Consider the following 22,214-nt stretch of genomic DNA (forward strand, 5'->3'; position numbering starts at 1 on the left):
GACTAGGGAGTCCTGGTGTGGTGCTGTGGGATAAAGCATTGGACTGCAAAGTCATTTGAACTGTAAACTCCATGGTTCAAATTTACCAGCTGTTCCTCAGAAACCCTCAAAAGGGTCACTGTGAATCAGAATCAACTCTGTGAGTTAGAGCCAACTCCAAGACACATAACAACAATGACAGTCTCTTTTAGGTGCTTCAGGAGAGAAATTAGGGCTGTCAAATGTAAAACTTGTCAAGCACTTTAGCTGGTTTCATAAACTTTAGTACCTCTTAAGGCAATATTTAAAGTTCTTGTTCTAGGATATCGACTACATTCAGTTGTTAAGTGTTATTGGCAAGGATAATTTATAATGACTGCAGCCAATTACTTTTTTTTTCCCAAAAAATCTATCTTTTTGTATAGGATCTCATCCAGTACTCATATTTCTCATGGAGCAGCAATGAAAAGGTAGGAGACAAGGAAGAACTTATAATAGAAAATCTTTATTTGGGGAGCAAACACTATCCAAAATCACTGTATAAGACCCAAGGGAACTCAAGAGTAAGGAGCTTAGAAGGAAACCCAGTACCACTCTCTCTGCTACCCATATCATGAGGACATCATAAGGAATCTCTCTGATCATTTCTACCAGAGGAGGTTGTTGTTGTTGTTGTTGTTGTTTAGTGCTGCTGAGTTGGTTCCGACCCTGTATAGGGTTTCCAAGGAGTGGCTGTTGAGTTTGAACTGCCAATCTTGAGGTTAAAACTGACTTTGCAGTCCAGCGCACTGATCCACAGCGCCATACCAGGAGTCTGTAAATCAGGTTAGGGGATCAGAGAGGGACCTTTTGAGGAAATTTGTGTGGTGCTGTGGATTAATGTGCTAGATTGAAAAGTCAGTTTGAACCTCAAGGTCGATATTTCAAACTCACCAGCCACTCTTCAGAAACCCTAATCAGGTTGATATGGGTCAGAACCGATTCAACAACACTTAACAACAACAACATATTACAGTTGAGAACGTAAGGTTAACTAGGAATTCATTAGGTAGAATGGAGGTTAAAAAAGCAGTCATCAAGAACTCAAATGACTTAGTGCATTGGGCAAATCTGCTGCACAAACTCTCTAAAATTTTAAAAAGCAATGATATTACTTGGTAGACCATGGTGTGCCTGAACCAAGCCATGACATTTTCAGTCACCTCATATGCATACAATAGCTGGACAATGGATAAGGAAGACTGAAGAAGAATTGAGAACTTTGAATTATTTTATATTGATGAAGAATACTATAAATCACAAACTGCCTGAAGAATGAACACATCTATCTTGGAAGAAGTACAACCAGAATGCTTCTCAGAAGTGAGTATGAAAAGACTTTGTCTCACGTACTTTGGGCATGAAAAAGAGGAAGCTCTTCAATGAGATGGAATGACACAGTGGCCGCCTCAATGGGCTCAAACATAGCAATGATTGTGAAGATGGCAAAGGATCTGGAATTGTCTCATTATATTTTACATAGGGTTGCCATGAGTTGGAACTGAATGAATGCCATCTAACAACAATATTAAAAAGTGGGGAGATCAAATTGGCGGCTACTTCCATAGTTCAAATTGAAGAAGTTGATGATGTGGATTAAACTGGTAGCAATGTAATATGAAGAGAATGCTATCCAAATGTGCGTTTTGGTAGAAAACGACAATATTCCTAAAATCAAAATGCATAGTTTACAGGAGTATGACAATCAAGGATAAATCTCACATTTCTCATGTAACAATACAGTGAATGGATATACACAACATTTATATGGATAAAATTGAAGGCAGAAGAGCTTTAGAAAAGAAAATGATGATATTGATTCCAGGAATAAAAATCTTGAGATTTCAATGTGGCAAAACTAAGAACAGAGATGAAGTCTGATTCATAAAACAGAAATCTGTTTCTCATATGTAAATTTCTGAGGCATTGTCATAGAGACAGATTTTGAGCCTCTAGGAATCATGGTGTGGCACTGTGGGATAAAGCACTGGACCACAAAGTTGGTTTGCGTTGCAAGGTTGGTGGTTCAAACTCACTACCTGCTCCTTAGAAACTCTGTACAGGGTCATAATGAGTGTGAAGCAGCTCAATGGCATGCAACAACAACAAAGGAGTCTTGGTGGTGCTGTAGAATATGCGCTAGATTGCTAACCCAAAGTTGGTAGTTCAAACCCACCAGCTGATCCGGGGGAGAAATATGAGGCTTTCTACTCTATATACAGGGTCTCTATGAGTTGGAATCAACTCGATAGAAGTGAGTTTGGGACTTTTTTGGCTAGGGAGATAATCTAAATAGAACATGTAGACTGAGAAGAGGCCTAGGACATTACCATGAAATCCTTCAATATTTCTAGGGTTGTTTGCTTACAGCATGATCTTGAGAAACATAAAGTTGAAAGCTTTCATAAGAATGTGATTATCAATATGAGGCAGAAATCTAAAGTTGCTGAAGAGGAATGTGAATACAGGAAGTAGCTTAGGCATAGTGAGAAATAGAAATAGGCAATGAATTGGAGATATCTGAGAAGGTAAAATGTTTCCTAAATTGGACCTTGAGGAAATGAAGTGATAGGGCAGCAATAAAGAATGGCTGGGTGTGGGCTGTGGAGTAGATTCCGACTCATAGCAACCCTGTACAGGGTTTCCGAGGCTGTAAATCTTTACGGGAGCAGAATGCCTATCTTTCTCCTGCAGAACAGCTGGTAGTTTCGAACTGCTGACCTTGCAGTTCGCAGCCCGATTTGTAACCACTATGCTACCAGAGCTCCCTAAAAGTGTTTGAAATAGTGTTTCATTTTTATTTAGAGCAAAAGCACTAACAAGAAACTTTACTATTTTATTACTATAATTATTTATTTAAGGAAAAAGTTGTAAACATAATTTTTGAGAACATTCTAGTAGCATGGCATTTTGTGATGTCTAAATAATAATCCTGAGAAGAAAAAGAGTCCAGGTGTGGCACTGCAGATTAATATGCTGGACTGCAATGTCAGTTTGGACCATAAAGTCAGCGGTTCAAGCTCACCAGCTGCTCTATTGGGTCTCTAGGAGTCAGAACTGACTCGATGGCACTTAACAAAAACAACAACAGAAGACAACGAATTCTGCATTTATCACCCCTGAAATAGTGACGTGTTTTTACACATATAAGCAAGAAAAACTCATAAAGCCAAAACATGTAGTTGGATGAAATAATGTGAAGTTTTGAAAATCCACAGTTAATATTGTATTGAATCTAACTAAGGGTTACCTCTAACCATATGATACCATAGGCATGAAAAAGCAGTGTAGAAATAATGTAATGGAATAAATTAAATGATTTTTTTTTCAAAAATCACTTCGGAAGTCTGCAATAATCTTAGTAAGAAATATAAATGGCATCAATGAACCATTTTTTCTCGCCTCACTTATAAGATGTCAACTCCCATCAACATTTTGAATAACGTAAGTGTACACAGAAAAGAGATACATATAACCACATTCCATTTCTTAAGAAAACAGAAAAATGACAATTGAGTAAAAAGAGATCTTTATGAAACTGGAAGAGGGAAACAAATCTTTCCTTTTGAAATCAATTGTGGCTACCATTAACATGATGCATTTGATAATCTTCAGTATGCCTAGCAGTGCCATCTGGTTGACTGGTCTCAAAGAAGCTGAAACTGAAGCCAGCAAGATCCAGACAATATTGATCAGTCCCTGGAATTTAGCATCATTAAATGCATTTCCCTCATTCCAGGCATAATTTTTTTTTTTTTTTTTTTTAACAGAAGACAGTAATTTAGGCAGATCATTTTAAAAAGTATTCCATTTTGAGGCAAATATGGTCAATTGATAATGGACTTAAATATGATAATAGTGGGACTCAGTCAAACTAAAGAGCCTGTCTAATGTTAACAATTCATGATCCCAACGTCCAGGAATCCTATTCAATGGCATCATTTTTTATGTGTTTATGTGTGTGTTCTACACCATATGATAGATTCTAAAACACGAACAAAACAAACAGACCCATTTTCTCAGTGAAATGAGGCTATTTGTAACAAAAACTAGGAGATGGTTTTAATGTAGGGATTCTTATAAAAGTGGAAGTTTAGAGTCATTTTCTTGATGATGTCGAATCTGAGAATGAAGAATATACTGGCTATTCACTGGCTGTGTGTTATTATTGTTATTATGAATCCATTAGGCATATTCAGGTGAACTGCCTAGGAGCCCTATGACCAAATTCCTCTTCCCTTGCTTTTAGTGTAGCATTTAACAGAATACAAACTGCTCCTTATTCTTTTTTTGCCTATAGTTGAAGCTCTACGAAATTCTGAACGTCCTCACCTTTGTCCTTGTACATCAGTATAAGTGTGGGATGTAATGCTGAGTTTCTGAGTATGAAATTGCATAATTTATTATAATAAACAGTTAAGAGTAGCTACCTTGATTAATCAAATAGTGTTTATTCTCTAGGGGAAAAGCTTAATAAGAATATTCATTTTCCTTGGACTTTGCAAACTTTATGTTCCTCCATAAGATGTTATAAAACCTGTACACACACATGCATATAAATATATACATACTCTAGTTTGCGAGAATCATGTACCAGAATACCTTATTTCAGTTTGAAAGTTTATCCTTGGAAGATATATCATAGTGTTGTACTAATGTCTTCCAGATGCATTCCTTTCTCCCATGGGTTAGACGACACTCTGACTTTACCCTCATGAGCCAACAGCCCTTAACAAATGACCAACAGTATGTAGCATAAGGATCTCAGCTCCTTCATTCCTTCAGAAGAAGAACTCTAAGGTCTCTGTCCCATATTGGCTTCCCCACTCTCTCCAGTAGAAAGACGCTCAGGCAATAATGGTACCTGGCTTGCATGTCTCATTTTCAGACTTCCTTACTGATGTTTCCTCCATATAAAACAAACAACTCTGGTGAAATCCTTATTTCAGACTCTACTTCTACCTCTGAAAGAATCTAAATGAACACATATGTCAAACATGCTATTGTTAACTTAGTTACTTGGGGATATTTGCAATTTCAACTCAATCCTAGAGTTAAAAATGGAAATAATTTTGCTTTCCATTTTTATATTGTGCTTTTCTATGTTGTTCAATCAGTTGGAGTACTGAACAAATATAACAGATGAGCTAAGAATATAGGTATGTAATATCTACTTTTAAGCTACACTTCTTGTTGTTAAGTACCATAGAGTTCGTTCCAACTAATGTTGTTGTTGTTGTTGTCAGGTGCCATCGAGTCGGAACAGACTCATAGCGACCCCATGCACAGCAGAACGAAACAATGTCCGATCCTGAGCCAACCTCACTACCGCTGCCACACTTGACGCCATCAATGATGTCACCTGGCTGATCCATCTTGTTGGGGGTCTTCCTCTTTTTCTCTGACCCTCCACCTTACCCAGCATGACATCCTTCTCCAGTAACTGTTCTCTCTGGACAATATGTGCAAAGTATGAGAGACGAAGCCTAGCCATCCTGGCCTCCAAGGAGCACTCTGGTTGTACTTCTTCCAAAACAGATCTATTGGTTCTTTTGGCAGTCCATGGCACTTTCAGTATTCTCCTCCAACACCACAACTCAAAGGCATCAATTCTTCTATGATCTTCCTTATTCACTGTCCAACTTTCATATCCATATGAGGTTATTGAAAACACCATGGCTTGGGCCAGGCGCACCTTAGTCCTCAAGCTGACATCTCTGCTCTTCAATACTTTAAAAAGCTCCTGTGCAGCAGATTTGCCCAATGCAATACGTCATCAAGCCTGTATAGGGTTTCCAAGGAGCAACTGGTGGGTTTGAATTGCAGACCTTGCAGCTAGCAGTCCACTGTTTATCCTACAGTGCCACATCAGGACTTTGCTCGGTTGTTGTTAAGTGCAGTCAAGTCAATCCCACAAAGATTAAAAAAAATTTCAGAAACTGAATACAAGGTCACTACAAGTCAGAACAGTTGGTATGTTCTAACAGCAGACTTGGCAGTTCACAGCCCAGTGCTTATCATGTGGAGTGACTCTACTCTTCATTTTACCAGTTACACTGTTTTAATCATTCTGATGTTATCATCCTAATGCTTTGAAATAAGTCACCATAAAGTACAAAGTGTTTTTTTGTAACTATGCCGATAGCAGCCCATCAATCTGTTACTGTTCTGGCATCTAACCACAGGTAGAAAAGTAACAGTCAAAACATTTCCCCTTCTGTATTTTTAACTTTTAAAAAGACGAGATTCCTTAGAGTCTGTTGGTTCCCAAATCCATCAACCATCTAGGAAAATGACTCCTTTCATGGCTCAATCAGAGCCTCATTTAAAATTCAGAGCAAATCTAAGACTTCAAGCTGCCATCCCTAGTCTTGTTTCCATGGGGATAGACTTTAGATGAGAAAAAAAAATGGAGAGAAAAAAAAGATGGGGTTAGGAGCTTTCAAATAATCATTCAAAACCATGATGAGGTTTTAGAGCTTCTTTCTTAGGTGATTATTTTGTAGCCTCTTAACCCCCTTTTGCCACTCTGTTTCCATGGAAATATGACAAAAATGGCTGTCCAGCGCCTCCAGCAGAGATGATTAGCATTCTTGTGAATTTCAGCTTTGGCATCAGTCAAAGCTAGGCACAATCTTTTTTTATATCAGTTTTGCCTATTACCCTATAGCAATTCAACTTATTGACAATTTTCTTTGTAAATTTTACTTTTTTTTAAAAAAAAATTAAGCATGACATTTATAACTGTGATTGTGATCAAATTGTGATATTTATTTTAAAAGGTTTCAGTTTTAGATTTATGAGCCAGAGCATTTAAGTAACTACTGAGAGTGTGAGAAGTTTTAGAAAACTACAGAAGGAGACAGGAACTCTGCTGGCATTGTGGGTAACACATTGGGCTGCTAACCGTAAGGTCAGCAGATGGAATTTACCTGCAGTTCTGCAGGAGAAAGATTAGCTTTTTACTCCAGTAACCACCAAACCAACCATAAGAGGAAACAGTATTTAGTTACTGGGTTCAATGTATGTTACATAGATGTTGATACTTTTAATAAGGGGTCATATTTAGACTATTTACCAATTGGTAATTCACAGGTGCCGACCAATCAGATCAACCTATTTGTATCTATTGAGTTTTGTACTACAATTATTAGTAAATCAATGTAAGAATGGTGGGGGGTGGAAGTGGTGGTTGTGCCAAGGAACTGGTTCAGACTCAGTGACCCTGCATAGGGTTCCTATAAATCTTTACAGAGACATAAAGTCTCATCTTCCTCATGGGGAACAGCTGGTCGATTCAAACTTCTTACCTTGCAATGTACAGCCCAATTCATAACCCACTACTCTACAAGGACTCCTTTAATCTAACAGTTGTTTTTGTTGTTGTTGTTAAATGCTGTAGAGTCAGTTCCAGCTCATAGAGACCCTGTGTAGGGTTTCTGAGGAGCAGCTGGTGGGTTTGAACTGCTGACATATGGTTCACAGTCCAGTGTTGGTCCTACAGCCCCACACCAATAGTCCATGATCAATATTATATCCAAAAAAATTAAGTTCACAATCTAAGTTCCTGTAAAATTTATAAAAGAGCTTAGAAGAATGTAAGTATGAAATGTTTGCTTTAAAATTACACCAATCTATTTTACTGGGCAGAAATATATAGCAATCTACCTTTTAAAAAAGAGAAAGTCAAAGTGCTTACTCTTAAATCAACCTTCATATGAAGGTCACTTAAAAATCAAAATCATTCTTATTACTCAAGATATTATGTAAAAAGACAGAGAAAGAATGTATCTAGGGCTTTGATGGAACCCCTGGAAAGATACCTTGCATAAAACGTGAAAAATAACAGCATGCTCCATATATAGTTTTATTCCATCCTGCCCTCAGAAATGTTCTGAACAGCTCAATCGACAATTTTTTGCTACGGGAAATCTCAAAGTTCTGATTGACCTTATAAAGTACTTCTCTTCTTCAGAATTCTATTATTATTCCACAGATGGAGCTCTGTACCTATATTCTGAATTTGGATTACAAAAAGTAAATTTCAATGTGTGATTTCTGGCTCGAGTAAACTCCTAATTCAAATAGAGATTAATTTACTATATAAATTTATCTTGATTAATGTATTAAGTTAAATAGATCATTCCTCTATGCTAATGTGTTCATTTGGACTTATAGCAAGCCTATAGACCACAGTATGGACTCCTGGTGTGACATTGTATGTTAATGCATCAGAGTGCAAACCCGTTTGAACTGCAAGGTCAGCAGTTCAAACTCACCAGCTGCTCCTTGGTAACCCTATACAGGGTCGCTATGAGTTGCAACTGACTCGACGGCACTTAACAACAACAACAAATAGACTAGAGTAGATCTGATTCCTAGAATTTTCTTAACTAAAGATTGGGTGGAAGGCACGAGACCAATAGTGTTTTGTTCTGCTGTACATAAGGTCACTATGAGTTGGAACTGATTCAATGGCACCTAACAGCAACAATAATTTTTATGGGAGCAGATTGTTAGGTCTTCTCTTCTGTGAAACTGCTGGTGCATCGGCACTACTAACATTTTAGTTAACAGCTGAGTGCTTAAGCATTGAGCCACGGGGACTCCTTAAATCAATCATAACCAGAATTATATAGAACAATCAGATTCCTTTGTAAATGCCTTCTCTACTCCCCAGTGCACTTTGGCATAGTGGATAAGCCCATAGCCCTTGAGAGCAAAGGCTGACCCACACGTCCAGTCAAGCCTGCTTCTTATTTCTTTAAACAATTTTCTATTAGAATACATTCACTGCAATGTATGTTTTTGCTTGTTTGTTTCTCTATGGCTACTTTTCCATTGATGCCTTTGAATGATGGTGTCGGAGGAGAATACTAAAAGTGCCATGGGTTGCCAAAAGAACCAATAGATCTGTTTTGGAAGAAGTGCAGCCAGAGTGCTCCTTAGAGGCCAAGATGGCCAAACTTCGTCTCTCATACTTTGGACATATTGTTAGGAGGGACCAGTTGCTGGAGAAGGATAGCATGTTTGGTAAGATGGAGGGTCAGAGAAAAAGAGGAAAACTCCCAATGAGATGGATAGGTCAGGTGGCAGCATCGATGGACTCAAGTGTGGCAACAGTAGTGAGGTTGGCTCAGGATCGGACATTGTTTCATTCTACTGTGCATAAGGTCACTATGAGTCGGTGCCGACTCGATGGCACCTAACAACAACAACAACTTTTCCATTACAAGGCAGAGTGAGCAGTAGTGACAGACAGCAGGGTCCTGAAATCTTCAGTAGTCAGTGGACCCTTGGCTAGATGGGCCATTACCTTCTTTTTGATCTTGTGTTAATCTTTACACCTCAGGTTCCTCAACTATTTGTATTGTAGCAATTAAATGAGTTATTATGCAGTTTTTAATTATTTAGAACAGTGCTTGACACTTAGTATATTAGTGACTTTTATTATTACTATCACCACATGCCACCTCTAATACTATCCAGGGTCACTAATTATGTCTGTTTATTAAATATAATCCCACAACCTGCATGTCAGTGTAATGCGGTGGCCTGTGTATTGCTGCGGTGTTGGAAAGTCTGCCTTCAGCATTTCTAATACCAGTGGGGTCACTCATTATGGAGAGTTTTCTGACCAACACAGACTAGGATCAAAGACCTGGCTTTCTACTTCCAAAAATTAGCTGGTGAAGAAAAATGTGGAACAATAGCACATTTTTCTGACTCATTTGTTTGTATGTGTTATTGTTATGCCGTTGAGTTGATTCCAACCCATCGCAACCCTGTATAAGGTTTTGGAGGAACGACTGGTGAACTTGAACAACTGTCCTTGCAGTTCAAACTGACTTTGAAGTCCAGCACATTAACCCACAGCACCACACCAGGCCTCCACTTGTGAACTACAGGTGAACCATATTCTCTGAAATAGACTTAGAAATTTCTTTACTTGTAAGATTAATACTTATCTAGAGAAAACTCTTTATTATTAATAGTCTTTTATTCCACCACTCCAAAGGAGCTCTGGTAGCGTAGTGGTTACGAATCCGGCTGCTAGCCTCAAGGTCAGCATTTCAAAACTACAAGCCATTCCACGGGAGAAAGATGAAGCTTTCTGCTCTCATAAAAATACACAACCTCGGAAACCCTACAGAGTTGGAAGTGACTCCATGGCACACTACTACCACCACTGTTCCCCCATTCAGTGTCATCCATATAACAATGAATAAAAATGCCTGGAGATTTGTACTTACATCCATGAACTCCACGTTAGCTTTAGGGCCAGTTGTTTCATTGAGAATCTTAATGGCCACAGGAATCTTCACTGTTTCTCCTTCGGGTACCCAAATGCCCTTCGAAAATAATAAGAGGGTTTTTTTTATTATTATTATTATTATTAAATATGTACTAAGATGTGCAACATTTACACCAGAAATGACATTTGATTTGGCTAACCAGCCTATTAACATCTTAAAAATAGTTGAAATGCTACATTATTTTATTCATTCAAAGACAATTATTAAGTACCTATTGTATAGTACAGGAGTCCTGGTGTGACGCTGTGGGTTAATGTACTAGACTGCAAAGTCAGTTTGAACTGCAGGGTTGGTGGTTCAAGCTCACCAGTTGCTCCTTGGAAACCCTCTACAGGGTCACTATGGGTTGGAACCAACTCGAAGGCACTTTAACAACAACAACGATTGTATAGTACAAGTTACCTGGTAACTTGTTATCTGCTTTCACAACTTGAAGATGAATCATATACACATTTTACTTTCAAGGAGTTTACACTCCTGTAGATTTCGATTTGAATGCATGAAGACTTTGAAGAGTGAAGATATCATCGGACTAGGATAGCATACATTAATATTTAATTTTGGATGATATCATCAAATAATTTCAAGACTTTTGGAAGGTTTTTTTTTTTTGAGCTTCAATTATATTATCAGTAAATTAGAAGATTGGACTAAGTAATACAATAATTTCTTTTCAGCTATAATATTATCTAATTATTCTGCAAGCCAAAAAAATTTCTCATGTTCTTCAACTTCGATTGGCTCAAAAGTTAATTTTCAAAAATGATTACTAAGTATTCATTTTCAAAGGCAAACATTCAGCATACATCAAGTTGTCTATATTATTAGTGTATGTGTGTATGTCAAGAATTTTTATTATCTCTGAAGTACTGTAAAATATTTATTTATATTGTCTGTTGCTAGTTCTATCTTTGCATCAGAAGTGTAACTACACTATCTGAACAGGATCCACTCATTGGAAGGTACAATGTTGGCAAAATTTAAATAAAGTATAACTTTAAGCTAAATATCAACATTTCTTTATAATCTGAATTCAAATATTTGAAAAGGGATAATAATTTTTATAAGACTTTCAAGAATGCATGAATTATCCATTAATATTTTAGAAAACATATTGTCCCAAGTGGTCACAGATGCAAATATGTGGTCACAAGGGGGGAGGAAATAAGATTTTAATTTATTATCTGCCATTTCAGAAAAAAATACTTATGCATGTTATAACTTTAAAATAAAAAGAAGTTAAAAAATAGTCTGCTATTCCTAAATAAACCCTTTTCCATTGACTTTCTTACTTATATCAAGCGGCTGCAATCATATGGCAAAAAAAAAAAAAAAAAAGCTTTCCTCTTAGTTATTTTATGCTAACATATATGCTTTTTGTTATCCAAAAGATACCTAAATATAGATAATATTAAAAAGTAATAATCATAATGTTGAAATAAGACTCCCTTAAGTTTCTGGTCTGTTATAAGTTGTGACATACTGATAAAATATAATACAAGTGAGTAACTTAGCAAGTCTCTGGAGAAGAGAGTTAGACATCAGTGTCTATATCTAAATGTATTATAACACACATTTTGAGTTTAAGATAACATAATGTTGGATGCTCCTAAACTACAATCCCTCCCCAACATTTTTTAAAGATGATAGAGCATGGAAATTTATTGTAAATGATACAAAAATCGTACTTATGATTAATATAATTAAATACATTGATGTTTATACATACTAATATAATCTGAGTCTACTTTTTGTAGCTTGTATAAAGATATAATGGGAAACAACCAAGAAAATGCATGCTCCTTTGAACATACAAAAGAATATGGAGACCAACCCCTTCTAAGACTGAAACTCAAAGGGAACACATGAGCAGGCATGTAAGCTTGGTGGTGATAACATTGGTCTACAAGTGAGTGGAAGAGCGGGGAAAGGTAGCAATAAAGAAATGGGCTGAGTTCAACTATGTTCCATAGACTCCCATTGACCTGGAGATGACAAAGAGAAGAGAAGGTCTGGTTGATTCAAAGTGTGGTGAGACCTGGGGACAATTGAGCCTATGGACAAGGACATAGCTATAGAGTGCTAGAGCTGAGAGTGAAGCTGAAAGTGACGTGAAGTGATGGGAGATGCACAAGAACTAACTTGCAGTTAGTACTCATTTGATCTAGCCTTGATGGCTTCTAATAGAAAATAATGAACATTTAAAATGTAATTTTAAGTTAATTTTAAATCCTTATAATCTAATATATGTTAACAGATATTATTTATTAAAACATAGACTTACATATAGTTTTGAGAAATATATAAAGCTGCCAAAGTAAATTATGGGAATTGTAGCAATGGACTGTACAGAAGCCTTCAGCACTAATCCAGAAATATTTCTTATTCTTGTGATTTTCCATTAAAATAAATTTCACCACAATTAACCTTGGATCTGGCCTCTGGATTGGTCTTAAAATTAAACTGAACAAGTAAACATACAAATACCATCATGTGAGCTTTCTCTTTCCAGAAATACATCACTTATTGAAAACTCATGATAGCATCCTCCCCTCCTATCTGACTTGAAGTTTACACAGTTTCTCTACATTTACACATAATGATGAAGACATCACAACTATTAAAATTGCCTATTAACTTATATGTGTAACCAGCATAGAAAAAGAGTGGCTTAAAAAAACCAATCAGTTGCCTTTAAGCCAACTCTGAACGTAGTCCCAAGTGAGTAAGAATAGCGAAGCACTGTGTAGGGTTTGTGAAGGCTCTGTTTTGAGAAGTACATCATCAGGCCATTCATGCTTGCTGTTTGTTGGCAGCTGAAACTAGCAAACTTTGTTTAGCCTAGTGTGTTAGCAGTTTGTACTACACAAAGACTAACTTTAGAACTAGTCCCACTTTATTACTGTCAGTATATTGGGGTGGGTTTTTAACGTATCTGGGTCCTAATGGGGAAGGATTTTGATTCAAGAGCAGGGAATTATGGTATGTTGTCCCATATGCCTGAGATTTCATGGAGCACTGCGTAATAGAAAAGAGAACTACTAGGTTGAGGCTGGGTATACTTCATAAGGATAGAGAGTTCCCAAAGGGAAAATGATAATGAAAGGGTTTCAGAAATGCATCCAAAGAAAGATTTATACTTTTGCTTTGTACCAGTATTCCCTGACTTTCTCTCATGACTGTTCCAGTTTGTTCAAGAAAAATTAATAAATTCATTTGTGCAGCAACTGCTCAATACTATAGAGGTTTTCCTCTCTGAATATTAAAAAAGTAATTAGGTTAGCTACAGTAATAACTCTGGCTATTATAAAAAAATGTTTAAAGAAATTTTTGAAATAACTGATGGTATATATTATTTCATACTTACTTTATAAACAGTTCCAAAAGCACCAGAGCCAAGGACCTTGACTCTCTTGAGCTCAGTTTCTTTCAAAATACGAAGTTGAGCTTGATTGGGTGCGGTGCCACTGGGGGTTAAGGGTTCTACCAACTGCAAAGCAACAAGAATCCAGGTTACAAAACTTTCCATTGCTCAAAAGACCTTTAGAAAGATTAGCTCTGTGAACTAGCTGATCCTTCACACAATGTTTTTGTGCCCATCAAGCTTGCTAAGGCCAACATGTTTATTTAACATAGAAAATGTTGACTCATAGGAGATCTCAACTTCAGTAGCTATCACAACCATGGTTGTTTATGGTTGTCTTCCACAAATTTCTGGACTTCAGCCATAGTTTCTTTGTTCATTAAGACCATTCTTCCCACCCTTGGCTCTTCTTTGACATCTTCCCAACTTTCCTTAAAATACTTGTTTCATCAAATATTTTGTTGTTTTATGTGGAGCAGTATGTCCATAAATTTATTGCAATGTTTCAGTGATTTGCAACATTGTCCACTTCAGTTTTGTTAAAAATTTAATACTAGTCCTGACCCCCAAAACAATTTTTATCCCCATGGCACTAAAAGTATTCTTATATTGAAGGCACCTTAATGAGACTAAGGCAAATTACTACTGACAGAATTTGTTTGCAGTCATCCACTGATCACAGAGACATGTTTAAATGTGTTTTGATTGAAATTAAAAAAAAAATTAAATAACCTTCCAGCCAACACTCAGTCCTTCTGTATATTTCTCTCTCTGGTTCTCTTTCACAAACATATAAAATATACAAATACACTTATCCTTGACAAACAATATTTTTATAATATGGGTCACTCACCATCCACAGACAAACATTTAAGCATTCCTTCACACCTTGTCCTTACATGTCTAGTTTTTGCCTGGGTGATCACATGTAACAGATGTGTGATCACCTTGAGTATTACAAGGCTAGTGCCTCTGATGCATATACAAAAATAAAAATAAAAGGCTCCCTGTTGGTACTGAAAAATCTAGCTTGAATGCTAGCATAAAGCTATCTGAGTTAAAATTGTGAAAAACAAACAAACAAGAAACTAACACAATGCCAAACTTGAAATAGTGCATCTCAAGCTTTGGTGTGCAGTATAGATGATCTGAAATGCATATTAAAATGCAGCTGTATATATTAAAATGTATCATCAGGTCTTTGTCAATGCTAAAATTCTGAAACTCAACAACCTCTAGGTGAGAAAAGGGGTCCCTCATGTTGGAAGGCACTAAAGATACGACTGTGGATAAAAGCTGCCTCCGCAAAGTTCAGCTGACAATAATGACATGAATGGAGTAAAGCTTTCAGGACCTACATTTGCTTATGCGGTACAATCCAAAATGAAGGAAAACAGCTCTAAATATTCATTTATTATCAGAACATGGAATGTTCAAATGAACCTAGCAAACTTGGAAGTTGTGAAAAATGAAATGGAATGCATAAAGTTTGATGTTCTAGGCTTCAGTTAGTTTAAATGGACTGGTACTGCCATTTTTAATCATACAATCATATGGTTTACTGTATCAGGAATGACAAATCAAAGAGGAATGGGGTCACATTTGTCGTCAAAAGAAAATGTCAAGATTTATCTTGATGTATGATGCTGTGAGTGACAGGATAAAAATCCATACCCTACAAGCAAGATAAGTTAAGGCCACTATTATTCAAATGTACACAACAACCACTAAAGTTAGTGATGATGAAATTGAAAAATTCTACCAATGTCTTCAATTTGAAATTAATCGAATATGAAATCAAGATGAATTGATAATTACTGGTGATTGGAATGTGAAGATTGGAAACAAACAGGAATGATCAGTTGGAAATATGGCAATGGAGACAGAAACAATGCTCGAGTTCACATGATAGAATTTTGCAAGACCAATGACTTCTTCAATGCAAATATCTTTCTTAAACAATAGGAAAGTCAACTATATACATGGATCTCATGAGATGAAATAGACAGGAATCAAATTGACTAAATGTGTGAGAAAAGACAATGGAAAAGCTCAATAATATTAGTCTAAACAACCAGCTGCTCCACGGGAGAAAGATGAGGCTTTCTACTCCCGTAAAGATTTACACCCTCGGAAACCCTATACAGGGTCGCTATGGGTCGGAACCGACTCGATGGAACATAACAACAACAACAACAAAACAAGGCCAGGGTTTGACATTGGAATTAGAACATCAATTGCTCATGTGCAAGTTCAGGTTGAAGCTGAAACGATCAGAACAAGTCCATGAGAGTAAAAATAGAACCTCGAATATATCCCACCTGAATTTAGTGACCATGACAAAAGATTTGATGCATTAGACACAAATCGAATATCAGAAGAGCTCTGGGCTGACATCAAGAACATTACAGGTCATTAAATAAGACTGGAAGGGGGTAAAAAAAAAAAAACAAAACTAAAATAGATATCAGAAGAGACTCTTAAATGTACTCTTGAGCATAGAGAGGCTAAAACAAATGGAAGACATGTGGAAGCAAAAGAGCTGAACAGAAAATTTCTAAGGGCAGATCAAGAAGACAAATGCAAGTATTATAGTTAAATATGCAATGACCTAGAGTTAGAAAACTCCAAAGGAAGAACACACTCATTATTTCTCAAGCTAAATAAAACTGAAGAAAAATTCAAGCTTTGGGTTGCCATATTGAAGGATTCTGTGGGGAAAATATTAAATGTGTAGAAAGTATCAAAAAAAGATGAAAGAAATACTCTGAGACACTGTACCAACAAGAAATAGTCCATATTCAAGCATTTCCAGAGGTAGCATATCACCAAGAATCAATAATACTGAGGAAGAGGAGTAAGCTGCACTGAAGGCAGTGGCAAAAAACAAGGCTCCAGGAATTGAGGGAATACAAATTGAAGTATTTCAACAAACTGATGCAGCACTAGAACTGCTCATTCATCTATGATAAGAAATTTAGAAAACAACTCCCTAGTCAACTGATTGGCTAGATCAATATTTGTGTCTATTCCAATGACAGGTAAGCTGACTGAATACAGAAATCAATGAGCAGTATTATTAATATCACATATAAGTAAACTTTGATGGAAGATAGTTCAATAATGGCAATAGCACATCAACAGGGGGAGTGCCAGAAATTCCAGCTGTATTTAGAAAAGAATGTGGAACAATGGATATCACTGCTGGTGTCTGATGGATCTTGGCTGAAAGCAAAGAATGTCAGAAAGATGTGTACTTCTGCTTTATTGACATTTAAAGGCTTTTGGCTGTGTACATCATGACAAACTATGGATAATACTGACAAGAATGGGTAGTCAGAACACTTAATTGTGCTCATGAAGAAGCTGTACATAGAACAAGAGGCAGTTGTTATAACAGAAAAGGGGATACAGAATAGTTTAAAATCAGGTAAAGTGTGCACCAGGGTTGTATTCTTTCACTATACTTAATCTGTATGCTGAGCATCTAATCTGAGAAACTGGATTATATGAAGAAGATCAGAATTGAAGGAAGGCCCACTGACAACCTGCGATATGCAGATGATACAACCTTGCTAGCTGGAAGTGAAAAGGAGTTAAAATACTTACTGAAGCAGATCACTATAGATTGTATCTTAATGCAAAGAAAACAAATATCCTCACAACTGTATCAATACATTTGCCGCTGTTGTTAAGTGCTATTAAGCCTGTTCCAACTCATAGCGACCCCTATGTAGGATTTCCAAGTAGCCATCAGTGGGTTCAACCACCAACCCTGTGTGTAGCAGTCCAGTGCTTATGCTACAGTGTAATATTAGTACTCTGAATCATTTTAAATAGCACCATGATAAGTGGGAAATGATTTAAGTTGTCAAAGACTTCATGTTATTTGGATCTATAATGAACACTCATGGAAGCAGCAGTCAAGAAATCAATTGATGTAGTGCATTAAGAAAATCGGCCACACAAGACCTCTTTAACATGCTCTAGTGCAAAGATGTCAGTTTGAAGACTAAAGAGTGCCTGACCCAAGTAATGGTATTTTCAAATCACCTCACATGCATATGAAAGTTGGACAGTGAGTATGGAAGACCATAGAAGAATCGACACATTTGAATTATGGTGTTGGAGAAGAATATTAAAAGTACCAAGAACTGCAAGAGTAAATAAATCTGTGTTGGAAGAAGTACAGCTAGAATGCTCCTTAGAAGCCAGGATGGTGTGTCTTCATCTCTCATACTTCTAACATGCTATTAAGGGGTACAAGTCTCTGAAGAAGGACATGATACTTGGAAAAGTAAGAGTTCGTGAAAAAAGAGGAAGATCCTCAACAAGACAGATTGATACAGTGGCTGTGGCAACAGACTCAAATGTAGCAACAACTGTGAGGAGGATGTAGGACTGGGCGCTCTTTTGTTCTGTTGTACACAGAGTCACTATGGGTCAGAGCCAACTTGGGGGCACCTAACAACAACAGTAAGGTGATTGTCCTTGGCCATAGTTTAAGTAGTAAGCATTCAAACTATCTTCCAGTTCATAAATCAAAAAATTATATGATTAGATTCTAGATCATCAGTAAATGCAGTGGAATGCAAAGGAAGAAAGTAATCTTGGGGAGTAAGACTCACTTGTTTAAGCTTCCTGAAGAAAGAACACTAAGATTGTTGTTGTTAAATGCCTTTGCATCATTTCCGACTCATCGTGAACCTGTATAGTGTTTTCAAGGAGATTTGGGTGGGTTTGAACCATCAACCTGTGGCTAGCAGTCCAGTGTTTATCCTACAGCATCATACTAGGGCTTCTGGAAATACACATGGATTGGCATGTGGGAAAGACACCGCTTCTGAGAAGAACAGTATGGACCCAACATCAGGGTAAAGTCAGAGGACATGTCTGAATGGGGAGATTACGGTGGGAAACACCAGGTTATGAGATATGCTGCGTTCGGTCAAAGGATAAAACTAGACTGATGGCTTTGGTTGTGATATTGTAGAAGGGATTTCAGCCAGAAATGATGACTAAGCATGTATGAATGTATTGTAATCATGCAAATGTGACAGAAATTGTGTACATGAGTGAGACTCTGGATACAAGAAAGTCTTTATAGCCGATGCTAAAGTCTTTTATCTATGCTTGAGGAAAAAGGTAAGTGACTGAAATAGCACATACACTTGTATTTTTCAAAGTTAAATAAAAGAACTGAACTTTAAACACAGACAAATGGCCTGTTCTTTCTCAGCATAAGGAAATAATTAAGGGCTACTCCCACTCAAATTGTCTTTAAACCACCACAGTATTTCAAAATGTCTATTTACTGGACTAAGTGCATTGTGGCCTTCCAGCTGGGGTATTATTAGCATGCTTCTGTGAACATCATGGCTTACTTAATTACAAGAATGGTCTTGAATGTAGGTAAGTGTAGCGACAGAAAGAACATGATAAAAATTTCAATAAACTTAGGCTATTTTCTAATAAGTTACTAACCAATTTCCTTTCATTTCACTTTTTAAATTTATATTGTGAATATATACATTTGACAGCATATGGTTGCTGTCAAGTTACTCAAAACAAATCACAGACCCACAAAACTTTATTAAATTTATAGAAGAAAATAGTGCACTTCATTTGGAAACAATATGAGAATGTATAAATCCTTGTACAATTTGTGCATAATGATTATTTCTTACAAGTCATTTTTAAGAACCTACAATAATCATATAAAGTCATTTGGATTAGAAAATAATACTGCTAATAGTGATAAAACAAGAAAATATAATTAATGCTATTGAATTGTAAATCTGAAAGTTTTGCTGGTAAATATTTTGCGGTATCTATTTTCAGCACAACAAAAAATTTTAAATATACAGTCAAAATTTGTTTTGAGATAAATCCATTATTTTGGACTATATATATCTAATATGGACTCATAATATATATATGTAGTGTGACCCTGTAGGATCTGCACTGGACTGCTAACCACAAGGTTGGCAGTTCAAACCCACGAGCTGCTCCTCAGAAACCCTACAGCAGGATTGCAATGAGTTTGAACTGAGTAGATAGCATTTAACAGCAACAACGTATTTAATATAGAGACTATCTTATTTATTTTATGCTTTGGCATATACTATGTAATAATTTCTCACTTTGAAAGTTTCATGGTTCTTGCTGAATATTTAGTTTTCTGTAATTTTCTGAGATGTTACTTAAATGCAATTTTTACTAACTATTTCTTTTAGGAATTTGAGCACTGTATCTTGAAAGTAAGCATAGGATGAATTTGAGAACCAGCAATGGGATTGTGGAAAGAGAACTGAGCTTAGATTTGGAAGTACGTACACCAGTGCTGCTGCCACACACAGACTTAGAGAGCAAGCTACAGCCCCTTGCTCCTTTTCCCTTTACTCCCCATCAATGCAATCAGTGTCACTGCCTGAGAGTTGATTCCAATTCATCTGACCTATAATCAGATCAGCCCTGCTCCATAGGGTTTCAAAGGCTATAAATTTTTACTGGAGTATACTGCCTCATATTTCTCCTGTGGAGTGGATGGTGTGTTAGAACTATCAACTTTTTGGTTAGCAGTCTTATGATTAATCCACTATGCCACCAGGGCTCCTTATCTATGCAGTAGGCAGAGCAATTACTAGCTTAGAGTGGTGTTTAAAGATGAAACGAGATAACACGGTTGGAAAACTATGGAGTACTACGTGGCAAATTATAGGTGTGGAATCTGTCACTGTTTAGGGGATAGAATCACGCTTCATGAACCCACTTTGGAATAAAAGCATTGACTTACAGTGTACGTCAATAAATGCATATTGAAAACATATCTTTTCTACTTTTATGCAAGTAAGAAGAAGAGAAATTAGTGGAGCAAGACCTATTCTGGGAAAAATGAATCAACTTTAAGTACATATCAACAACACATTCTCATTAAAAAAATATTAATAATAATTCACCGCTGAGGAAATTTTCCAGTTTCCACATTTAAGAATGTTAATTGACTCATCCTATTTATAAATTCCTGTTCTGTTTAGAAGGTGGTAGTAAATGTTAACTATTTGCTTAAAGATATGGATATTATAATTTTCAGCCTCTAAAAATAGAGTGATATGGCACTGTAGGATGAGCACTGGACTGCAAAACTAGCTTGGAACCACAAGGTCGGTGGTTCAAACCCACCAGCCACTACTTGGAAACCCTGTACAGGATCACTATGAGTCAGAAGTGACTCAATGACACATAGCAACAGCAAAATGTATAATAATTTAGTGCTAAACAATAACTATATATAAAAAATATAGTATCTACTTATAAAACCAATCAAAATGTATTTAGTAATAAAATCCAACTTGAAGGATAACATTCTTAGAAAGCAAATTCTAAAAATATAACAATAGTTCCCCACAGAAAACAAACATCTCTTTGTACAGCAATGAGCTTTTTCTGCACATAGCAAATGGACAGAATTTCTCTTGACTTTGTTCTGCTCTGGCATCCCAAGTCTTCCCTAGCTCTCCAACTGTACTTCACTTTACAGAGTTCTCTTACTGACTGTCCTGAGCTGGTCATGAGAGAGGATTCTCTCTGCATCTAGCGTCCCAGTCAAATAAAAAATATACACAGCTATTACTGTCCAAATTTTTTATATATGAGAGTAAGTTAAGAAAAAATGTATTTCCACAATGCCAATAAAATTTTATTTAAAAAAAATACCAAAATGTGAAGCTGTGGTTTCTCAACATATACTCCATCTAAGTCTATGCCCTTCTGAAGGTGCTGTTTCCATCTCTAACTCTTCCCCAAAGAATTACTTGAGGGACTCAAATTGTGTTCCTTTGAAATTGAGTTTCAGGAACAAAATAGAAGTCCAACAGGGCACGGTCAAGGCTGAAAGCTCGATGAGCTAAGGTAGGACAGCCCTTGCTACCCTAAAAAAATGAGCAGGGGCATTGCAGTGATGGAAAACAATTCCTCCAGGCAACTTTCCTGACCTGTTTCTCACCATTGCAGTTTTCATTTTTATTCAAGCTTCTTTATGGTAAATTCTATGTCAACCCTGTTTCCTTTGAGAAAGTCTATTGAGATTATTTCTTTGTAATACCTCAAATCAGTCACCATAATTTTCTGAGCTGACCTTTCTGCTTTGAATGTCACTGGCATAGCAACCTCTCTTGGAATCCTGATATGGTTCTGTGGGTTAATGAGTTGGACTGCAAAGTCAGTTTGAACCACAAGGTCAGTGGTTCAGGCTCACCAGCCACTCCTCAGAAACTCTATACAAGGTCACTTGTAACAGCAAACAACAAACCGCAGCTGCTCTTAGAAACCTATACAGGGTCACCTTGAGTCAGAACTGATTTGATGGCATAGAACAGTTAGAATAAAACTGTCTTCATTAACTTTGACCTTGCTGCAAAGACTGATAGAAAGATCATCTCTGAGTTAAATGATCTTTACACAAAGTTTTGTCCATTCATGGAGCAAAAAGCTTGCTGCAATCAATATAGAAATGC

The 22,214-nt window shown here is 36.7% G+C and overlaps 1 protein-coding gene across 4 annotated transcripts in view; it reads right to left on the reverse strand.

Moving 5' to 3' along the window:
• ERBB4 (v-erb-b2 avian erythroblastic leukemia viral oncogene homolog 4) overlaps positions 1-22,214 on the reverse strand; it is a 1,604,115-nt gene that overhangs the window by 364,867 nt on the left and 1,217,034 nt on the right. For all 4 annotated transcript variants that reach the window (XM_006872745.1, XM_006872748.1, XM_006872746.1 and 1 more), the window contains exons 18-19: positions 13,702-13,824; positions 10,272-10,370 (exon numbers count right to left, since the gene is read on the reverse strand). In XM_006872745.1, the coding sequence (XP_006872807.1) occupies positions 10,272-10,370; positions 13,702-13,824 (222 nt within the window). The remainder of the gene's footprint in view (positions 1-10,271; positions 10,371-13,701; positions 13,825-22,214) is intronic.

The sequence above is a fragment of the Chrysochloris asiatica genome, unplaced genomic scaffold (assembly GCF_000296735.1).
Source record: "Chrysochloris asiatica unplaced genomic scaffold, ChrAsi1.0 scaffold00212, whole genome shotgun sequence".
NCBI lineage: Eukaryota > Metazoa > Chordata > Mammalia > Afrosoricida > Chrysochloridae > Chrysochloris > Chrysochloris asiatica.